Source organism: Astatotilapia calliptera, chromosome 3, assembly GCF_900246225.1.
Source record: "Astatotilapia calliptera chromosome 3, fAstCal1.2, whole genome shotgun sequence".
Classification (NCBI taxonomy): Eukaryota; Metazoa; Chordata; class Actinopteri; order Cichliformes; family Cichlidae; genus Astatotilapia; species Astatotilapia calliptera.
In genome coordinates, this window is record NC_039304.1 from 38,821,513 (window position 1) to 38,843,364 (window position 21,852).

The following is a 21,852-nucleotide window of genomic DNA, read 5'->3' on the forward strand; positions in this document are numbered from 1 at the left end:
ACCATTAACTTTTTATAATTATTTGAACAATGGATGAAATGTTGTTCTACTAGAAAGAGCAGAAAGACAGTTTTTTTTTTTTAGATTTGACAGTTTATTCAGTATATTTTCACACACTTTTAGAACAGGCTGGTTTAGTTGGATCACACACACATACACTCATACATACACGCTAGCTATTAATTTAGTATTACTACTAATTAGCTCCGTTGCCATTGTAATATTAATGGGTTTTAACAACTAATCTCTTCGGTGCTTCTTTCGACATCGCCGACAAACCTCATGCATACAGGAAGGACAGAAGAGATTACTAGAAGAGCATAGCATCCTTTAGACAGAGGGATGGATCCCTACAATAGAAGGAACAACAACACTTTCAGAAAATTAAATAATTTTGCTATACACCACAGGTGAAGCTGCTTACAGTTGCATCGTCCAAAAAGTGAAAATTGATCAAAGAGCCAAAAAGAGAGAAATTTGGTTATTCAAAAATCTAAACGGACTCTAGTCATGTTAAGATCTGTGTTTGTTTCACAGGGTAAGATAATAATAACAGGGTACAGACTCTGCATGACCAAATACTGACTGTACCATGACCATGACCAAACATTTGGTCATCAGACTTTAGTTCCAAATTTAGTCTTTTGTTAGCATCAATGTAGGCAGTTTTACATAAAGAGAACAGGTCACCCCAAAAATTAAAACATGATTCATTGCCTCCAAATAGCTCCTGCTCCTGGATCTCAGGATGGACTTCCATTTATAGCCCCCACCATTAGCAACTCTGATGAGAAGTTATGATGAGAATACAGAATTTAGCTTGTAACATTCGCCCACAATCTTCACGTAATCATCAAACAAGCATGCGTCTTTCTCCAGAAGTTAAATAAACCTGGTCTCTTCTGACTTCAGCCAGAATGTCAATGACGCAATAGGTCATCTGGCTTACAATCCATCACAATTCACTGCTTATTAACTTGAAAATAACAAACTGATCTTGACCTTAAGTACAGTTTAGGTGAAGACACATTAGTTGATCATTTTGTGCAAGTTCCACTAAAACTTCGCAAATACTTCAGGAAGAGTAGAGATTCTTGTGAACTATTAAGAGAAGGCAGATGCCTCAACATGGTCAAAGTTCAACGATCCTTTGGCCAGATGAGCTAAAATAACAAGATGGTATGGCCTTTAAGATAAGGAAACACAGAGTAAGATTACAGCAACTATGGTATACTTTTATAAAATGGTCTAAGAAAAAAACCATTTCAGTGGTTAGCCAATGGGCTGGGTAGGTGATCAGTTCCCTTTAATGGTTACACTACCTCAAATGTATGGAGTCAGAGAAAAACAGGAACTTAAATGCTTTTACATGGATACTTTTTGACTCTGTTTGAGCAAAAAGTTTAAAATAACATATTGTGACACTACAAACATGTGACCTGTCGATGCAAAACCTGTCAACGTGCTAGTAAATGTAAAACTCTTCAGTGCAAGAGAACACTTGTTAACATCTGATGAAAATGATAAGTCCCGGTTTAACTCTAACAAAAAGACAGAGACTGGGGTTTCCAAAAGTTATTCAGTTCTAAAATTAGCCTCACATTCAAGGAGACTGGGTACAATGGGTCGAAGATTTTATCCCCAAAACGCCAAAGGAGACAGTTACCATGTTGGCTTCCAAGAGCTTCAGTAAAAACTCTTGATGGTCTACATGTCACAGCTCTAAAGTCACAATCACACAGCTCTAGAGACTCTTTGACACTGACTGGCAACTCCTGGTTGCAAGGAAATATTTAGCATTTCCCAACTGGTTGCAAGTGGCTTAACAATGGCAAGTGACTTCTGGTAACCACTAGTTACCAGGGAAAAATGTGTATTCCCCAAACGGTTGCCAGGTGGCTGCTTGATGCTGCTTGGTAAAATAAGTCACAAGATAGAGATGATGTTGAGTCTAAAACCTTCTTGCCTTTGCTTTGGTTGCTAGGAGATTGCAGTGGTTGCGTGATGCAGAATTATCTGCAAACACTTATCACTGAGTGGCTTCGAAAATGAAAAGTGCAACATAAAGTTTAATAAGATTGTTTCCCTCCAAAGTAAAAGTTATGCCCTTTCAAACAAGATGGTATCAATGGTTTCTATTTCAGCCCCATGTTGCACTCTTCAGACCTTCAGAACCACCAGTGAGTAGTTTGCAACTGTTTGCAGACAAGTCTGCATCTTCAGTATAAACTACAGGAAACTGCTGCAATCTGCTAACAATCAAAGACATCACAAGGAGATTTCTGTTGCTGTTTGTGATCAATTTCAATGAGTTACCTCCAACAAATACTCTACATCTGGTTGGGAATGCATATTTTTACATACTGACTGGACCTTGCCAAGGTTCGCCAAGTGGTCTCTTGGCTTGTGTGACTAAGGAATTGTAAGGCAGATTAAAGAGCTCCACAGCTTTGGGAACCCGGGCTTGCAGACAGATTTCAGGCAACATTTCCCCAGTCATTCTGGTCAAAAGTCCACACAAACACACACACACACATACACACACACAGAGCGAGAACAGCTCTAGCTAATGCTAAGTAGTAACAGTTGTCAAGTAGAAATAGCACTCATTAACCATGGAGATATATATAACCTTATTAGTTCAGGTATACAAAAAACTTCAAAACAAACCAAAATTAATAAACAAAACAAAAAAAACAAACACCACCAGTAACAACATTTACCACAACATCAACGGCTTGTTGTCATCCTTGAACTTTCTGGAGGTCCGTCAGCCACGGCAAACTCTTTGATCTCAATCCATAAGATGAATCCGTTCAGACTCACATAAGTCCAGGTTCAAAACCAGATATATGCACACTGATCCAAGTATTAATCCAGTCTTTTGTACGTTGGCTACCAAAACAGTCTGCTTCGTCATGTCCTTTGTATGGTGGGACACTGCTTCTGTCCATGACAGCGTCGTATATTGTGAGAGGTATCCGTATGGACACCTCTGCCAAGAAAGTTGTACATGAAGTACGTGAAATACATGTTGTAATGCAGCATGGACACAGGATTTAAGGATATCACCAGGTGAACCCTGCACCATGGGGACCTGACCATTCTCATGTCTTTGCTTTTTTTAGGCAACAGTTAAACATTCCAACCTTTAAGAGTTCTGGTTTAAGCATTCACCTGCCAGTACGATCCAATAACACCACTGTGCACTATTTCTCTTATTGGAGTCAACACACTTTCCAACACACTGCAAATTTAACACACGTCTGTGAAAACTTTCAAACGCAGCTAACATTAACAGGCTGCAAAAACAAGTGCACTTTGTGGGAGCAGATATGAAGGCATCTCACCCTTTGTGCTCCAACCAGTTCAGTTTTAAGAATCCATGCGCTACAATGCTACAACACAAGATAACAAAGTGACAGTATACATTTTTGAATTGTATGCATTCGACTTGATGTTATACACCGACACACAGAGTCTCACAAATGTGTGATGGCGCACTTCCATCAAGCGCGTTGGAAATTACTTGTGTCCTTAAAACTGCACAATTATTCTACTGCTGTCAGGTGAAAAAGAAAAGAAAACACAGACAAAGGTAGGCAGAATTTGCTTGAACCACAGTAGAAATCCAAACCTTACAGATTTTACAATCAATGATGATGCATTCTTACTATGAAGCCTTTCAGAGGTGGTTATTCTGCAGCTCTCTCTCTGGCTATTTACACACAGACTCTTGCTGAAAAATATTGCTTTTCACTAATTTCACACTCTAAGGTGACTTTAAACACATTAGCCATTACTATACAAACATTATTCTGTGTCACTGACAAAATATACTCTACCTTCAAGTCTTTTTGTCACAAAATATCAATATTGACATGTTTATTATGTGAAGAGTGTACGAAACATTAATTGGTACCAACCGCTGCCAAAAAAATAAATCACAGTTCTAGCCAGATTGTGGGGCATCATTTCTAAGGCCTTAAAATATCTTGACTTACTGGCAAAATGTTGATTGGAATACATTTACTTGATCCCATTTTACCAGGACAAAGGAGAGTTGTCTATGAATAAGAGGTGCATGAAGCGTAAAGCAAGATGCTACTGTTTAGATGTATTGTATCATCTGACCTCAAACTCAGTGAAAGAGGCAAAGAAGGCAAGACGGGAACCATGACGTGTTTCGTCTCTGCTGTGTTTGGCGCTTTGTTTCTCTCTAAACGTACCCATTGTTTGCGTTTATTTATGTAAGAGCTTTTCTCTGTTGAATGGCTGACGCACAGGAAGCCTGCCGATCCTGTCCACCCCGAAAATCTTCTACACACAATCAGGATCGCAGGAAAAAAAAAACATCAACAGAAAAAAGTAAATGAAAAATAAAAAAAGCGACCCACCTAATTCTACCCTTCTGACAGACTTTTTCATCAAAAACGTCCCCTTAATGAATGAATCAGCTTTCCTGCTGTCAGTCAGCGTGAATCATCCGCCTACATCAGCCTCTCTTCAATTCCAAACCAGCCAATTTGTCCCCAGCACATTGCCAAACCTACGTCATCCCCCAAGACGAGCGAGGCATCTCTGGCTACATGTCCAACTATTTAAAGTTCCTTATTTTTTTTTATTAACCGTGGACAACATAATTTCTGTGAGGGGTGTGATGCAATCTACAGCGACAATCTGTGCAGTCTTAATTCAGTATTAATGACGAATTGTGACAGTCATCGGATCGGCTGAGTTTCTCTCTGAGCATTTAAATCCTCTGCATCACTAAAACAGCATTAATCTGCTAGTCTGCTGAATTTGGGGGAAACAACCACTTTTTAAGGTTTCTGGTGTAGCCAACAAAAGTCTGTATCAAGACTACTTCTGCCCATGAGTCATTGGTCTACAAATGCACCAAAACTTAGGCTAGCAAAAGCCTAAAAGCTAATGATTTTGTGGTTTTGCAAGTAAAATTACACAAATCCAATCCCTGACTGTTTGCCTTCATGCAACTTGCTGTGCAAACATGGTTAGAAAAATGAACTTGAAGTAGAAACCAAAATTATTAGCAATTATCATCAAGTGTTTGATGACTGCATGCAGCATATGTTTTGTAGATATTTAATGGCATGTCCATCTGCTGTCACAACCAAACCATGACTGAGATGGTTATTTGTTTAATGGAAACTAATAATGTCATCAATTACTTTGTGTTTACAATTTTTGTTGCTGGCTAACAAATTACTCCATCTGTTGTGAAAGCCTCCAATGTACATGAGTTAAAATCACGTTGGAACTGAAAACGTCAACCTCAAGACGATCCTACAATCAGAGTTAAGGTTAACTCTAACTGTAACCCTAATGTTTTGAATAAAGAAAACTATATTTTTGCTAGTTTCAAGTTTTGTGTCAGTTTTTCTTTTGCCCTGGATGCCAAAGCTCAGGAGAACAACTTTCAAAAGCTAAAAAAACCTATTGTTCAATACCACAGATTAGATTTTAGGGTTTAGTTCCCACTTTACAAAGACTTTCCTGTAACTGTGAACGCCACTTAATGGATGTGCAGATCCTTTACGATTGGGTGCTTCAGATAATGCTCCATAATCTTTGTTAGAGATATAGATTTTCTTCATAAATAGGCAACTGTCCAAAATGAAGTAATAATGGATGGGTAGAAATTTTAGAGGCCGCTTTTGCAGCACCATCTAAATGAGATAAAATTAGGGAGATGGGGCCCACCTAGCTGACAACAGCTCTGCAGTGTGGTAGTCCTAAAACTTCTCCAACATTGCATGGTATTTGAGTGAAAACCGCTCTTGTACCTGGATATGTCAAAAGTTGGCACAAGGACTCTTTATGATTCCAACTCATTTTAAGAAACTCTCAAGTCAGCCATCTAAAAATTGTGCATGCCTATTAACGGGACCTATTTTATCCTCAGTCAAAATCACATTTAACTAAAGCCTTTCCAGTTACAGAAAGATTTAAGGGTAAACACTATCGATCAGTTCTTGTTGTCTGGAACCCCTGTCTGGATGGCAAATGACCCTACTTATGTCAGTCACACTGTCTCCATGACAATGACGACTTCGCCGCTGTCCTCAGATGTTGGTGTTGTGGTGGCGGTCGGAGTACACAGTGTAAGTCCTTCCTCTGTGGTCACCTGACCCCTTGCAGGGCAGTCCACACTGTCATGGAGATCAGAGTCACTATTTCTTTTATCTCTCTCCCCTCCATTTCCTCTCCTGCCACCTTCCTCCTCCTCCTCTTCATCCTCCTCCTCTACTCGACACCTGCACACCTCGATCCCAGAGTCACCTGTGAGTCGCCGGTGTCTATACTGGCTCTCATCAGCTCCCATGTCCTCATCGTCGTCTTCGTCATTGTCCTTCTCCTCCTGGTCCTCGTCCTCATTCTCCCAACTGGGTGGTCCTGGCTCAAAGACATCCACGCAGGGGGAAAACAGAGTCTGTTTTGGTGGAGACTGAGTAGCACGAGGTGATGGTGAGAGGGAGGATGCGTGGCCAGAGGAAGATCCACCTTTGTCAGACTGGTGGAAAGCAGTAAGGGGGTCCAGAAGTAAGGCTGGAGCAGGAAGGGAGGTGGAAGAAAGGGCTTGAAGAGTTAGGGGAGGAGGAGGAGAAGTAGAAAGGGATGGGGGTGAGGATGGGGAGAGAGTCGCAAGGGGTGACTGACAAGTAGCATAAGAAGATTCAGACTCTATGGTTATGGCTGGGCAGGGGGAAGCAGTGGACACTTGTTCTGAGAAAGTGAGAAGTGGTGTAGGGGTGGACAGAGGCTCAGACTCAGAACCAGCCCCAGGGCGCAATTCAAATCCAGAACAAGAACCAGAACTAAAACACGCCTGGGCATTTGAAGGCAATGGAGGAATATGGTCAAACTCAGACAATCGAGGCGGGACCAGAGAATGACCTGAATGATCTGTTTCTGCAGTTGAATCCAGGCAAGATGTTGAAACAGCAATAGACCCTAAATGCTGGGATAAGTGTGACCCAGGGCTGGGATGACCCTCGACTAAACCTGATCCAGGTGATAGTTCTAGGTTCTGGCACTGAGTTAGGATGGGTAAAGTTGGTGCTGCATCTGTGACTAGGGCAAGATTTGCATGCCTTGGAGACAGAAGGCTATTAACTGGTGAATCTGCAACTACCCCAGCTTTAGGCTGTGGATTTGGAAGCAGGATATGATCTGAAGTTACCAAATCTGGAGGTTGTGTAAGCTTTAGAAATAGTGATTGTGGTTCCTGACCTTGTGTAAACTTTGTATGTTCTTGGACTGGAGACTGGGTAAGCTTTGTAGGTTCTTGGACTGGAGACTGGGTAAGCTTTGTAGGTGATGGAATTGGTACAAGAGTTGGGTCAGGAGTTAGGCAACCAGAAACAGAGCTTGCTATTGGAGACAAAGTTCTTCCAGCATCTGGTGATGGAACTGAGGCTGGGCTATTAGGAGAACTGACTGTATCAAAAGTCCTTGTTAAATTTAGTGTTTCCAGTGATTTTATGGTTATAGAAGAGTCAGAAGCAGTTGGGGTAGGAAGCCTTGACATTAAGGGAATCTTTGGGGTATCGTTTTGGACAGTATTGGTGTCCATTGCTGGGCTTTGTATTATTTGGATGGAGGGGAGTGCTGTGTCAACAACATTTGGACTAGGGAGTGTACTTGAGCTACAGGTGCTGACTATTGGGGTACATGGTGCTATGTCAAGCTGCTGCTTTATGGGAGATGTAGTCCCGACTGGGAGGGTGAGCTGAAAACCAGGTGAGGGTGGAGGCTGAGGGGAGGCTGCCCTGGTAACAACCGCCACAGTAACAGTCTGGTTGGAAACCGATGAGTTTGTGGCAACTGCTGTATGAGCTCCAGCACCGCTTACGTCAGCAACGTCAAGGACCATCCTCTCAGAAGCAACCTGCGTCTCGTTTGAATTCAAGTAGGTTGCAGCTGCAGAGATGGTCTCCATGGTGACATCAAGGGTGAGAGGCGTGGCTTCGCTGGGTGTGGAGGCATGGCTAGTGTCAGTCTCATATGTAATGGGTGCCGACAGGGAGGAGCTACACGGAGAGGAGGGGCAGCAGGAATCACAGGAACAGCTGGAGCTACAGGAAAGATTTACAGATATTGAATAACACCTGAATATTATATACTAAAGCTGCAAAAATCCAACTCATAAGGTAAACACAGTAATCAGTGACAGAAAAATTGTTTGAATGGTATTATCAGTACTGAAAATGCTACGTTGATGAACAAAATGAACCTTCTGGGATTTTCTTACCTGGATTGAACGTGCATCAAGACAGTATTATCAGTAGTTTAAATAATAGCGGTAGCAAAAATACTGGGAGTAGCTATTATTTGTGATAGTACCACTAATACCAGTGACACTTGACGTTACACTTGAGCTGAGGTAGGAAAAGCGCCTGGTTCCAAATCAGTAATTACTGCTACTTTTGCTGTTGCGGTAGTAGTTATAGTAGTATCACCACTTGTACTTCCTGTACCATTAGAAAAACTCTTACCTGTTGTCTGAGCTGAGGGAGGACGGCCCATCGCTGTGCGGCCGGTGCAGCAAGGGACCGTGTTGTGTGAGCAGATGGGGGTCGGCGGTGCGTGGAGGTTGAGGGTATCGAGGGGTGGTGAAGACGGAGCTGTAAGGAGGAGGAGGAGTCGAGGGCTGAGCTGCCACCTCCTCATAGGAAGGCAACTTCAGGGATGCCAAGAAACCTACAAGCAGAAGAGGGAAGGAAGGTTAGCACAAAGACACTGGTCAGTGGCCCTTTTCTTTTGTTTTTTTCTACATTTGTTTTGATGTAATGCACCTAGAGGGCAGTGGGATTGCTTTTTTTAAGCAGTCCCTCAGCAGGTTGATAGTGGTAACTTTGTTAAACTGAACTTAATAAAAGTCCAACTCAACAAAAGTGCTCTCTCCTGCAGCCATGTCAAAAGGTGGAAACCAAGATTCGAAAATCTTGTCCTATTTAGCAATATTTTTTCTATAGAATGTGAATTCATTTGTATTCCTAGACATGCAAGATATCATGGTTTTCCAAATTATTAAACAATACCCCCCTGCCAAGGGGGGCGCTACAGCGAGTAGCTCCACAAATTAGATTTTTTACGCTGGACTCCCAAAGCGGCTTTTATCCCCTCATGGGTAATTATAAATTACGCCTGGGTGATCTACCCCAAAAAAGTCCATACCCGAGTTTAAAAGACGATCGAGGTGTTGTGGTCCAGCAAGCATCTGTGATTTATATGACGTAGCCTTGATCTGAATTACAATAATGACAAGTGGGCAGCTTGATGCCGAGGCTCTACAAACAAAACCTGATGCATTTACAGATGCACTTCTCTTTGGAGTGCATTTTAGCACAAAGTTTCTGAAAACCTTTGGTCTATGTAACTCATTATGCAGGCAAGATATATGCTAATGGAGCTTTTTCTGCCAGCTGTAGACAGAACAAGTGATGAAGACAGTGTGATTTATCTGGAAGTAGCAAGACACTTAGAATTCTTTGATCATGCAAACCCACTGCATGGGGTGGGTGTAGCAGAGGAGGATGCTAGGGGACAGGATGAAATGGAGGAAGATGATCTGCTGTGACGAACCGCAAAAGGGTGCAACTGCATAAGGCAAATTCATAAAAATCAAACAAACAAGAAGTGGTTCAATTGTGATGCCACTTTAACTCGATTAGCACAGCGTTAGCATGATCCAACATCTCCTAGCTTGAGTGACCCCTGCTTCTACTTCAGCATATTGGAAAATGACTGACTGCATAATAAGACTTCAGTAAATTAACCATTCATTTGTGCTATTTTGCAGACACAGACCAAGAATGGGATGTGTGGAAGTGATGCATCACATGAAGATCTACTGCAACTTTAATTTTTCTCTGCAACACTTGAAGAAATGTGCTGAAAACCTTTTTAAACATATAAAGAAGCAAAAGTACATAGACTGTACACAGCTGAAGCCTAATATGCATTAAAATGAGCTGATATGTAGCGCCCAGTGAATATTTTTAAGTCATGCAAAAAATTATTCCAACGTTTAAAAGAAAAGAGAAGAAAAAGAAGAAAAGAGGGTAAACGTCTTCACAGGAATCATTCTTTAAGGCCTCCACACTGTAAATTTCCACTGAGTCGTCACAGCCACAGATTACAAAAGCGGCACGTCACTTGACTTGACAGCCGAGCATCAGTCACAAACAAGAACAGGCTTCATTGTCTTGATGCTGTGAGTGGAGTTTAGAGGCAGCTCTCATACAGACAGAGATCCCAAAGGTCCTAGAAAACCAGAAACCTATGGTTTTCCAGCCTCTGTTGTTTTGTAACAGTGCTCGGAGCTTCAGAACGAAGCCTTTTTTTTCTCCAATCAGCCAGAAAAAGATGAAGTTTGGAGCATCTTATCTTTAACCTTCTGTCCAGTTTTGACGAGTCTTGTTGTGGCTGGTTCTCGCTTTAGCCCTGCTGTGATGAGGTACGGATAGAAAAAAAACAAGCCTAATCTAAACACCTCATTTTTCAAATAGCCACTGAAAGCATCCAGAAAACACAGATTCAGGTTTCTTACTGAGGTCCAGCATAGAGGAGGGGTAGGAGTTGGCTCCATGGTAGGCCAGCAGGCTGATCTCTCTCTGTCTCTGCTGCTGCTGGACTCTGAGTTTGGCTCGACGGTGTCGGTACGCACAGCAGCAGCTGAACAGGATGAGGACGGTCCACAGCAGCCAGAACCCTGAACACATCACACACACACAGATTTCATTGTGATCATATGAAAATCTTCATTGACTTTAAATGTTTAGTCACATACAAGAATAAGTCCTTATATACAGAACCAAATAAACCAACGATGACATGACGTGATGCAAAGCATTGTTGTTCATCTGAAAATGTATGAGAGTAATTTACAAAGTGCAGTAAATGCTCAGAGTCTACAGGAGCTTGGCAGAGAGATTCAAATATTCTGGGAAAAGTGAAACATGAGGAAACTGTTTTGTGGGTTCTTGTACAGTGAGAGCTCGGACCACCACCCTGTCACATAAGTCTCATTATTGGTGGGTGTTGAACACCATCAAGGGCACCATTTGTCACCAAATCTTCTGGTTTTTTTAGGCGCAGCCAACAGCAGAGATGTGGAGGACCTCTCTGCTGCTGTGCTGGGTTTATCATGCGTTGACCTCCAGTAAACTGTGGGGCGGTTTGCTCTGGAGTGTAACATGGCTTTAATGGGAAGTGGCACATCTAAGTTGAGGAGTAGGTGCTGACGTGCTGGAGCGCATGCAGACGCGTCTGTGTGGTCACAAAAAAAAAGGTTGACCCTCACTCTCGCCATCTAGTGATTAAATTCACATCACTCAGATTCGCATGTACATAAACTGAGTCGAGGACAGGAAGCAAAATTGAAGCTTTAGGAAATCAGCCATCTGGGAGGGACTAAGGGTTTCTACTTCTTTACATTTAAAGGAGCCATGAGAAGTTCAGGCATCTGATCATGTGATGCCTCATTGGTGAGTTCGGCTATGTTGGTTATGTCCAACTGGGACAAGAGCTGGGGGATTTGGTCAGGTCCTGTTACCTGGACGAGCAGCAGAAAAATGTTATCAAAGGTTGGAAATCACACAAAAGCTATCTAGTTTGCATCCAGAAGAATGAAGTTATGATAAAAAAAATGAACAAAAACATAATTAACTTGTTTTCCTAAATGCTAATATTATAACAGCCTTGTTTTGAAAGAGATAATTCACTCATACTTTTCTATAAAAAATTCCAGTCAGCCCATTAAGCGGTTGTTAGTGGTTTGATATTCTTTTTCTGTTAAATAAATAAATAAAAATCAGCTAACTGTAAAGCAGCAGCAAGTAAAGCAGGCTTCCTTTATTATTATTCAGTACAAGCACTCCTACAGCTGCATACATGCATGTATAAGAGTGACAGACCCAATTAGGAGTGCAAAATGATGCTGAGACAGCACCTTAAGTCACCGCTACATTACACTGAGCCTTAATAAATGAACTTACACCAGAGTTCGTAGTAGTAGGTGCAGCAGCCGGTCTCTCCGCAGCAGTGTCCTGTCTCACACAGGTATCCTCCGTTAACGCTGGCACCCGGGCAGTACCGCGGTCTGCCCAGCAGGGGCTGGCTGCCACCGGAGTGGTACTCCATAGCACCCCTGCTTCATGCACACTTAGCCCCGAGCCACCGCTGCCTGCTCGCCGCAAGCTGCTAACTAGGCGTTAGCTGCTAAAACGTGTGATCCCGGTTGCAAATCCAGCTACATTTTTTCATGTAATCTGTTTTGTAGCCAAACTTTACTTCAGGAGCAGATAGCCTGTTATTCTTAAATTCTGGTCAGTCAGTAAATCCAAATAGCTTCAAAATTAAGCTAATCTACATTTTCAGCGCAGGTGAAACACCTAAAATGATAGATTCAGGCAGTTTCAGCGACGCCTCTGTGATAGCAAATTACTGAGCTTATCACCAAGAAGGACCAGAAACCAGGCGAGAACTTCTGCATCCAAAGAGAGACCGACGGGGCAGAGAGGGGCTTCCTCATCCGTTAGCACCACTCATGCACGATTTAAAGGCTACAGAACAGCAGCACCTACACCACCCTCATGTGACAGCTACTAAATCCTGTTAGTACTGCAGCTGCAAGAGAGCGCTGGGGAGGAGACAGGATGACAGCCAGTAGGAGGCTCTGAACTGGAGAGAGAGGAAAAAAACAAGAAGAAAACAATAGTTAATTGATAAGAAACAAGACAGGGTGTCTCTCTCTCTCACACACACACACACACTACTACAGGCCTGTTTGATATTCATTGCCGCAGCGAGTCAAAGCACAAGTGACACAAAGCTGCCACTCTGTCCATGTCACACACACACACACACCCGTGTTTGCACTTGTGTCCTTGTGAGAACCATTGCTGGCATAATTCACCGCCAGAGTCCCACCCAACTCTGATGGACGGGCTCACACACAGGGACAGAGGATCAACATTTAAAAAAACTTCAGGTGAGAAAGTAAAAGTGGCACTGAGACATGAGAGTAACGTTAATGAGTAGCAATTAAAATAAACTGCTGATGTTTGCAGTCATGGTAAAAAGAAAGTACATCTTCATTCTTATTCTAATTTTTTATGAATCTGAGCATATAAAAATCTTCCAGTTCTTAGGTCTTAAAACTATTTAAATACATCCTAAGATGAACAACGGCTCACAGCTTATTACACGGTTTCATTGTTTGTTTAACGTAACTCTAGCAGTAATGCAGAAGCAGTGCATGAAAAAAGTACACCCTTACAGGAATTCAGAGGCTAAGCAGCAGCCAGCTGCTGATAATCAAATGCACTTGATTAAAGTCATCATCAGGAAGCGTGAGCACCTCTCTGAAAGCAGGCGTTCTGGTGGTTTGCTGGTCTGCAGCATTCAGATGTGTGTTAACACAATGTCGAGGAGTAAAGATATCAGCAACAATCTTAGAGCAGCAACTGTTGATATCAAATGGGAAGGGTTATGAGGATATTTCCAAACAATCTGAAGTCCATCATTCCACATCATTTTCTGAAATGGAAAACACTGAAGGCAGCTGACAATCTTTCCATGAGTGGACATCACAGCTAATTCACCACAAAATCAGAGCAACATCTCAGACTCGTCAGGCCTCAGTTAGCATGTTAAACATTAAAGTTCATGACAGCACAATCAGAAAAAGACTGAACAGGTGTGCCAGGAAAAAGCCTACTCTCTCTAAAAAGCACACAACAGCACGGCTTAGGTTTGCTTCTGAAAAAATCTATTTTTCAAGACTTCTAGAACAAAGTCCTTTGGACAGATCAGACCAAAGCAGAGACGTTTGGCCATAACGTAGAAAACCAAACACAGCACATCAGCACGAATACTGCTTCATACCAACTGTCAGCATAGTGGAGGATAGGTGATGATTAGGGCTTGTTTTGCAGCCCAGGACCTGGGCACGGTGCAGTCATTGAGCAAACCATGAACTCTTCTATGTCAGTGTTTTCCAACCACTGTACCGTGGCATATAGGTGTGCCGTGGAAGATTATCCGGTTTCACCTGATTGGTACTCTAAGGCTACGTTCACACTGCAGGTCTTAATGCTCAATTCCGATTTTTCGATCCGATTTTTTTGGTCTGGTTGTTCACACTACAAATAAAATGTGACAACAAACGCCCTCTAGTGTGAACCCTCAAAGCGGCCCGCATGCACAAAAGAAGACGTCACACACAACACGCTCTGTTTACAGAAGTAAATATGGCGGCTACAGAGCTAGTAGGTGTTGTTGTAGCAGTCTATCAATTTGTGAGCAGTCGTAACCGACAGAATTTTGACAAATTAATTAGAGAAAGAAAGACACTGAGAAAAAAGAGAGCCCGTGCTTTAACAATGGCCTTGTTTGATGCAGTGGCTGCTACTTCCATGCAGAGGTTTGTCTTCTTTGGCGCTGATAATTGGCGTCTGTCTTGTGTCAGTGACGTAAAAGATGGATTTAATGCGACATGACCATTCAAACAGCAGTCGCTTTGTAAAACATCAGACATGTATCAGATTCAGTACCACATACGAAAGTGACCCAGATCGGATTTGAAAAAATCTGATTTGTGCTGTTCACACTGTCATACCATGATCGGATATGGGTCGCATAGTGTCAAAAAAGTCGGATTTGATGCACTTTCACCTGCAGTGTGAACGTAGCCTTAGTGATCGGCATGAGTAACAGGCAGAACAATTGCATTCTCTTCCACTAGAGGGCAGTGCAACTACCTGCTCTAATTAAACAAGTTGCCATCTGCCAGTAAAACAGAAGAAGATGAAGAAGGAATGACATAATAGTCATGCTGCAAGTGAGATGATGCAGCTCGTAATAGCAATAGATAAGTATTTGAAAAGAAAAAGTAGTCAATCTGACCTGGGTCCTGGAGAAAATTCTGACCCAGATGAAGGCCCTAGCATGAGTACTGGTCAGAAAAAAAAGCAAAAAATGTATACTGGGGACAAGCCGAGCCAACTCAGCTATACCTGGTGTGCCGTAGGGCTGCCCAATTAGTCGACTAGTCACGGTCGACGACTAATTTAATAGTCGACGCGTCATTTGAAGCTTTGTAAGATCCCAAAAGACGCAGAAATAAGTAGTAGGATTTAAGCGTGTAATAACGGACTGAAACAGAAGATGGCAGCACTGCATGTACAAGGATGCCAGCTGCCGTTAAACCCTGAAGAAGAAGAAGCAGTGTCTGGTATCGTAGCTGTGTCCAAATTCAGGAACCACATCCTCCTGTAGCCGCATTTGTAGGCCTATTACGTTACAGCGACACGACGAAGACTGTCCAAATTCGAAGACTTCGACAAATGCAGCTGACAAATGCGCCCTTCATTTCCCCAGATTTGAAGGATGGGTCTGGTGTATTCTTTGTGGCCCAACATATCCCAGAATTCATAGCACGGCCCAGCTCAGTTTACAACAATGGCGGCAGCTAGTTAGTTTTAATATTACTCTTATTATTCTTTCTGGGTCACAAAATAAACGTTTAGCATATTTTCAGGCGAGAATGTAGCTGTGTAAACTTCAAATATCTGCTCAGTTTATCAAGACACCACATATTTTCAAAAGCGCTCCAACGTTTTCGGAAACGTCTGTTACCCACCAGCTCGATAGCGAGCCGGGGTTCAAGGCTCACTAGAGCCCGTGAGAACACCGGACTCCCGGCAAATCGTTTTTAAAACCACCGCCGTCTTTCACTACTCAAGTTAAACATGATATATAAGTCACTTAGGTAACTTAAAAATGTTATTATTTGGATTTTTTCAGTGTTTTACTTGTTCCTGAGTAAATCGGTTTGGCTGAGATTAAAGTTATAGAATAAACGTCAAACAGAAATCTGATTAAACAGAAGTGTGAGATGGTCGAGAATATACTCCGATGTCCTGTTATATTTTAGCGAGCGAGAAGCAGACGGCTGAGTTTATTAAACTCCACTGAGACAATCTGCGAATTTCATTAAAATTTAATAAACTATCATCTTGTCTTTATTTTTAGTTAGCACATACATTAAACACTTAAAGCTGTAAGCTAATGATAGTTATATAAGAGCAGATGCATGCTGGTGCAATAAGCTGTACGTTTTACGTCCAATGGATGATGATCTGATTAGTCGACTAATCGCAAAAATAATCGGTGACTAGTCGACTATCAAAATAATTGTTTGTGGCAGCCCTAGTGTGCGGGGATAATTATCAATATGGTTTTTGTGACATTTTTGTTTAGGTGGTGTGCCATGTGATTTTTCTGATGTGAAATATGTGCTGTGGCTCCAAAAGGTTGGGAAACAGTGACCTATATAACAAAGTATTCTGGAGTCAAATGTGAGGCCATCTTAATTCACGCAACTGGACAACGATCCCAATAACACCAGCAAATCTACAACACAACAACTGAAAAACATAATAACCAGTGTGCTGCAGTGGCCCAGTCAAAGTCTAGACAGCAAAGTGGAAAGCTGCCATTAGTCCTAAAGAGTGCTGAAACAATGCTGTCAAGAAGAGGCGACGTGTCATATAGGACATCAGAACCACCTTTGGCTGCAAACTATGAAATCATGGGGTGGGCTTAGATTCTCACACACTGCGTCTTCATTTTAGCTTTATTTTTGTTAAATAAAATGTAATAAGGAATGACAGCACAATCACATCACATGGTTTGTTTATCTGAGCTTGTAAATCCTTAAAACTGAAAGAGATTTTTTTCACGTCTGCAGGAAGTCTGTTTTCACTGGTGTAGTTAAGGAAAATGAAATTAGCGACATCCCGATGTCTCTCTTACTCGTGGCTCAGTTTTTGAGGACGCTTTTCCTTTTTTGCATGTAAAATAAATGTTTAGCTAAAAATTTCTGGCAAGATTCACATTCCCCTCTGTACCGTCCGATGAGTGAGAGACACTGCGCTGCTTCTAACTCATTTCAGTATAGACCCGTTTATTGATTAATCAATAAGAAGAAAATTAATCTGTGTACGTAAAACAATCTTTAGTTTCAGGTTCTCAGTCGTGTCTAATGCTCCAGCTGGTGGAGAAGTAAACTGAAAAAAATAACCTTTTTAAAAGAGATTTGATTGTGAAATTTGTTTTGTTTTTGGCGTTTTATTGTAACACTATATTACAGAGCAAACATATCACCATACCACAACAACAGTCACCTGAAGGCACTTTATATATAAGGTCAAGACTCTGCAATAATAACAGATTATTCAGCAGCAGCTGGTTGTAGCCTGATCACATTGTACTCTGTATCAAACAGTTATGTCTTTAAAATGAAGTTAATTTTCATGTTTCTATTATACACAAATACACCAGCCGAATATCATTACCACATTCTTGACTACCATCTATAAACAAGATGGCAGAAAAGATAAACAAAGCCAAAGCACAGAAGTGTTGAAAACTGCTTAATTCAAAAGTAAATCAGACATCCAACTCTGCATTGGTTTATGCATCTAATTTCCCCATTTATAACTGCATTGCTATAACTCATTGATTTCTCTTATTTTAAGAAGGACGTGACATCTGACTGAGAGTTCCTAAAATGCGATCATACTTGTTTTTCTTCAGCAAGCAAAGGAGGAATTCATAATGCAAACATTAACAGTGATTCTTTTTTTGTGTGTGGAGTAAACTTAAACCCTCAAAAAAGCCCTGTAGAAAGGTAAAAACCAAAATGTCCTCAGTACGTATAGATGTCCTCACTCCCTAAAACTCAGTGGTCCCCACACTGACAGATGGACAAGTGGACAAACACAGTGCTGCAGAGTTCACAGGAAAAGCTGGTGGTCTGTACAGGACTTTCTTTACTGGGCCAAGTTCTAGCTGCATTCTGCAGTACTACAAACACGCGCGCGCACACGCACTCACACATTCTTTGCAGCCTGGTAAACATGATGGCTGATGGTCAGTGAAGGCAACACGCGCGCACACATAAAGGCCATTTGTGTCCATACAGAGAGACGTCAGTAGTAAACACGTACACGTTATTTATGGCCGCAGAAGCCTGGAGCCGCTGACTGAACGCAGGTTTTACTCAGACCCAGGCAGTCTGTAGACGGACCCCCCTCAGCTGCTGTTAACGGTAAAACCCCCCGGTAGCTCATAAACAAAAACAGCCCTACCGCTCCGTCCGTCCGCCCGTCCTCCACTGGGTCAGTCTGCGGGACTGGCTGCTTCTGCAGTCGGTGTGATTCCTGTTTGTCTGCCGCGGTGTCGGTGCTGGGTACGCCGGGGCCTCCTCTCTCAGTCTCTCTGGTCCCCCGCCTCCTCGCGCTCCCTTCTCAGTGCGACCCTCCGCCAGCCCCGCCGCCATCAGCGCCAGCAGAACGTCAAGCATGCACAGCGCGAGACCACACACCTCCGCCCTGTCACCACTGTTCCTTTCAAAGTAAATACCTCTTTTAAAAAGTGCAACAGAACTAATGTGTATTTTCATAACTGTGCCACAAAATGCAAACCAGTCAACTAATCACGAAAACTTTGTTTTTTTACCACTTTACATACACATCTATGACAAGTCTCTGAAAGTCTGACCTGATGGATTTTACACTCAAATATGGGTTTTCTTGCATGCACCATTAAACAGAGAGCATTGGGAAAAACGAAAACAGGAATGAGGGGTGAATTTGTACAAGCCATGGAGTTCCACAGGGCTCTGATATAGAGCCTATACTTCTTGTTCATGTTTAAATTACATTCTTGTTAAAAAAAACAACGACAACAACTCGCAACAAGTGATCGATGGGTTATTTTTCCTTCTATTCTTTTTAAATAACTACCTTATCAAATTATATTCAAGGTTCAAGGTTCAAGGTTCTTTATTTGTCACATGCATAGTTATACAAGTATAACACACAGTGAAATGTAGCCTGACACGCTCCTCGACATGTGCAAAAAAGATTTGGGGGGGGGGGGGGGTGTAGAGGAAAAACATTATATATATATATATATATATATATATATATATATATATATATGTATATATATATAGTACATACATTGGGTGAATATGCAGTAGTAGCAGCAAGCAGGTGAATTCTGTACATTAATATGAATAGACATCTGACTATTTTACAGGATAGACAATATAAACATATTTAAAATTAAAGGAATTGAAATGTACATTGTGGCTTGGTTTAGTGTCTGGAAGAGTCCTGTCTCAGTCAATTATAGATGATGTGAGAGGGCGGGTGTGTGTGTTTAGGGCACGGATGGCTTGGGGATAGAAGCTCCTCTTGAGTCTCTCTGTCCTTGCCCGGAAGATGCGGAACCTTCTACCAGATTGCAGAAGTTGGAACAGTTTGTTGCCAGGATGGGACGGGTCCTTCAGTATCTGCGCTGCTCTAGTTCGGCATCTCCTGGTGTAGGTGTCCTGAAGCGGGGGGAGAGCAATCCTGCAGCAGCGTTCTGCTGTACGGATCACTCTCTGGAGAGCTTTTTGGTCCTTCACACAGCTGTTCCCAAACCACGATGTCATGTTCTGTGTGAGGATGCTCTCCACAGCGCCTGTATAGAAAATCCTGAGGCTCTTTGGAGAGACCCTGAACTTCCTCAGTTGTCGTAGGTGATACAGGCGCTGCCTAGCCTTTTTGGTCTGGACCTGAATGTGGGCAGCCCATGTCAGGTCTGAGGAGATGTGGACACCAAGATACTTGAAGGACTGCACCCTCTCCACTGGAGCTCCATTGATGATAATGGGCTTGTAGTCTCTGTGCTTACTCCTTCTGAAGTCCACCACCAGCTCTTTGGTCTTGCCGATGTTCAGCTGGAGGTGGTTGTCCTGGCACCACGATGCCAGATTCTTCACTTCATCCATGTAGGCCGCCTCATCGTTGTTGGAGATGGCACCCAACACCACTGTGTCGTCAGCAAACTTCACAATGTTGTTGGAGCCATGGGTGGCCACACAGTCTGAAGTGTAGAGGGAGTAGAGCAGTGGCGAGAGGACACATCCCTGAGGTGCTCCTGTGTTGATGGTGATGCTGTTGGAGAAGCACCTGCCCACCCTCACCACCTGAGTTCTGCCAGTGAGGAAGTCCAACACCCATGCACACAGACGGCTGTTAAGTCCCAGATCCCTCAGCTTTGTGAACTTTGTGAGCTTTGTGCAGGGCACTATTGTGTTATATTAAGGCTTAAAATGTACATGATGTACATGATGGGGGCGTGGTACTTAATTCTGATCTTATTCAATCAACATTATTGGCGGTACGCAGCCCCATAGACAGGAGGCAGTAGGGGCCTTCGACACCTACTAGTTTATTAGAAGTTTTTTTTTAATCATCCATTCACATAGATGACCACTAACAGAGGTATAGGAAGACTCCATAATCTGTTGCTGCTGGCTTCCAGTTGATAAGGCAATATTTACAGGTAAAATTATTTAAATGGAGAGCATAACGTCCATTGAATGGACTGATAATGATGAGCCAAAGCAGGTGCTTTGACAGTGGATGGCAGCACGGGCTGACTTCAGTTAGCCTGCGCCACCTGAACTGTGTTTGTGCTGTTGATGCCTTTTAATTTTAATGAAAGTCCATTTTAATGAAAGTATCTGACAAATAACAAGGCTGCTGTGCAGTTAATTCTACTAAGAGGTCATCTAAGATGTCTGTGCTCTAGTAATAGTGAATGAAATTCTAGGATTTTATTCAGATCTTGCCTAAAACCACCATACTGGCAGTGAAAAAGCTGTGGCTTCAAGATTCAAAACCAGTGAGTGAAATCATGGTGGCTACATCGTGTAGACTCCAAACATTTTGGTCAGCATTTGCCAAGCCAACTGTATAAATGAAGTTGGCTTGGGGCCTGGAACCTGGAACAAGAGCCTGGAACAAGAGCCTGGAACAAGAGGAGACTAATGTGCAGAGTAGCAACAGCAAAATGTTTAGAAAGATATGCACAATATTAACTGCAAATACAGTATTAATACAGTATTAACAGATATGCGGTTAAAGTAAAGTACCCCATGAAACTATATACTATATATAATATAAATATTAAAAATATAAAATATGTTTTAAAGAAGTGTTTGTATATTTTAAGTTATTAGTGTAATATAAAAGAATAAATCTGTGTAGACTCATGTTGTTTCATGTGTTTTTTTTATATAAAATACGAGTGTATATCTAAAGTAAATATAATGTTTCACATGGCATCATCGAAAGACAGTTTCACCTTTATTCAGTTTTTTATGCAGCAAAGTCGATACATTTGTAGCGTCGCCCATTGCGAGTTTTATTTTGTAAAAACCATGAAACTAAAACGGAAGTTGTGCGTGTGCGCTTTTCTCTGACTGCACCGCCACGAGCCAGCAACAGCTGCTGCTGCAGCACATCCCTATCGGTGTGTCGGTGAAACCAGGAGAGAGAAAAAAACACACCTCACCGACGAGGACGTGTCTGTATGTTCATCAAGAAATAATCAATTATATCGACATGTCCTCGCGCGCAGGTACAGAAAACCTCAGACCAAAGGCACGTTCAGGTTTCACAGGAAATAAACAGGTCCTAACAATAAATCTTAGTATAGAAGAAAAAAGAGGACCATGGTTTCTCAGTACGGACGCACTGGTATCTGATTGGCTCGAGGTGGCGGGCTGGGAGCCAATCAGAACACCTTGAGGGATTTTGCCGGTCCTAGCAACAAGAAGAAACACCAAAGGGTTTCGCACTTTTCTCAAAAGAGTAAAAAAGGAAATGTGGTGAATTTATTGAAACTTTTACTGCTAAACTTTCTTCTTCGCTGAATCACGTGCTCTGACACACATCTGAAAATCTGCTTCGCACCGTT

The 21,852-nt window shown here is 42.2% G+C and overlaps 2 protein-coding genes across 2 annotated transcripts in view; both read right to left on the reverse strand.

Moving 5' to 3' along the window:
• LOC113019455 (deleted in malignant brain tumors 1 protein-like) overlaps positions 1-21,852 on the reverse strand; it is a 616,212-nt gene that overhangs the window by 441,998 nt on the left and 152,362 nt on the right. The window lies entirely within an intron of this gene.
• On the reverse strand, positions 74-18,235 carry LOC113019461 (mucin-2). The gene is made up of 5 exons (XM_026163196.1): positions 18,183-18,235; positions 12,024-12,708; positions 10,577-10,738; positions 8,520-8,724; positions 74-8,099 (listed from the first exon to the last, which is right to left on the reverse strand). The coding sequence occupies exons 2-5, from the start codon at positions 12,166-12,168 to the stop codon at positions 6,047-6,049; spliced, it is 2,565 nt and encodes an 854-aa protein (XP_026018981.1). The 5' UTR covers positions 12,169-12,708; positions 18,183-18,235; the 3' UTR covers positions 74-6,046.

What these genes read in the sequence shown, in the direction of transcription:
- LOC113019461 (XM_026163196.1), bottom strand. Translation starts at nt 12,168, where the DNA reads ATGGAGTACCACTCCGGTGGCAGCCAGCCCCTGCTGGGCAGACCGCGG. An exon ending in CTCCTCTATGCTGGACCTCA is followed by an intron (nt 8,725 to 10,576) that starts GTAAGAAACCTG and finishes TTCTGCTTGTAG; the next exon opens with GTTTCTTGGCATCCCTGAAG. An exon ending in TCCCTCAGCTCAGACAACAG is followed by an intron (nt 8,100 to 8,519) that starts GTAAGAGTTTTT and finishes TCTTTCCTGTAG; the next exon opens with CTCCAGCTGTTCCTGTGATT.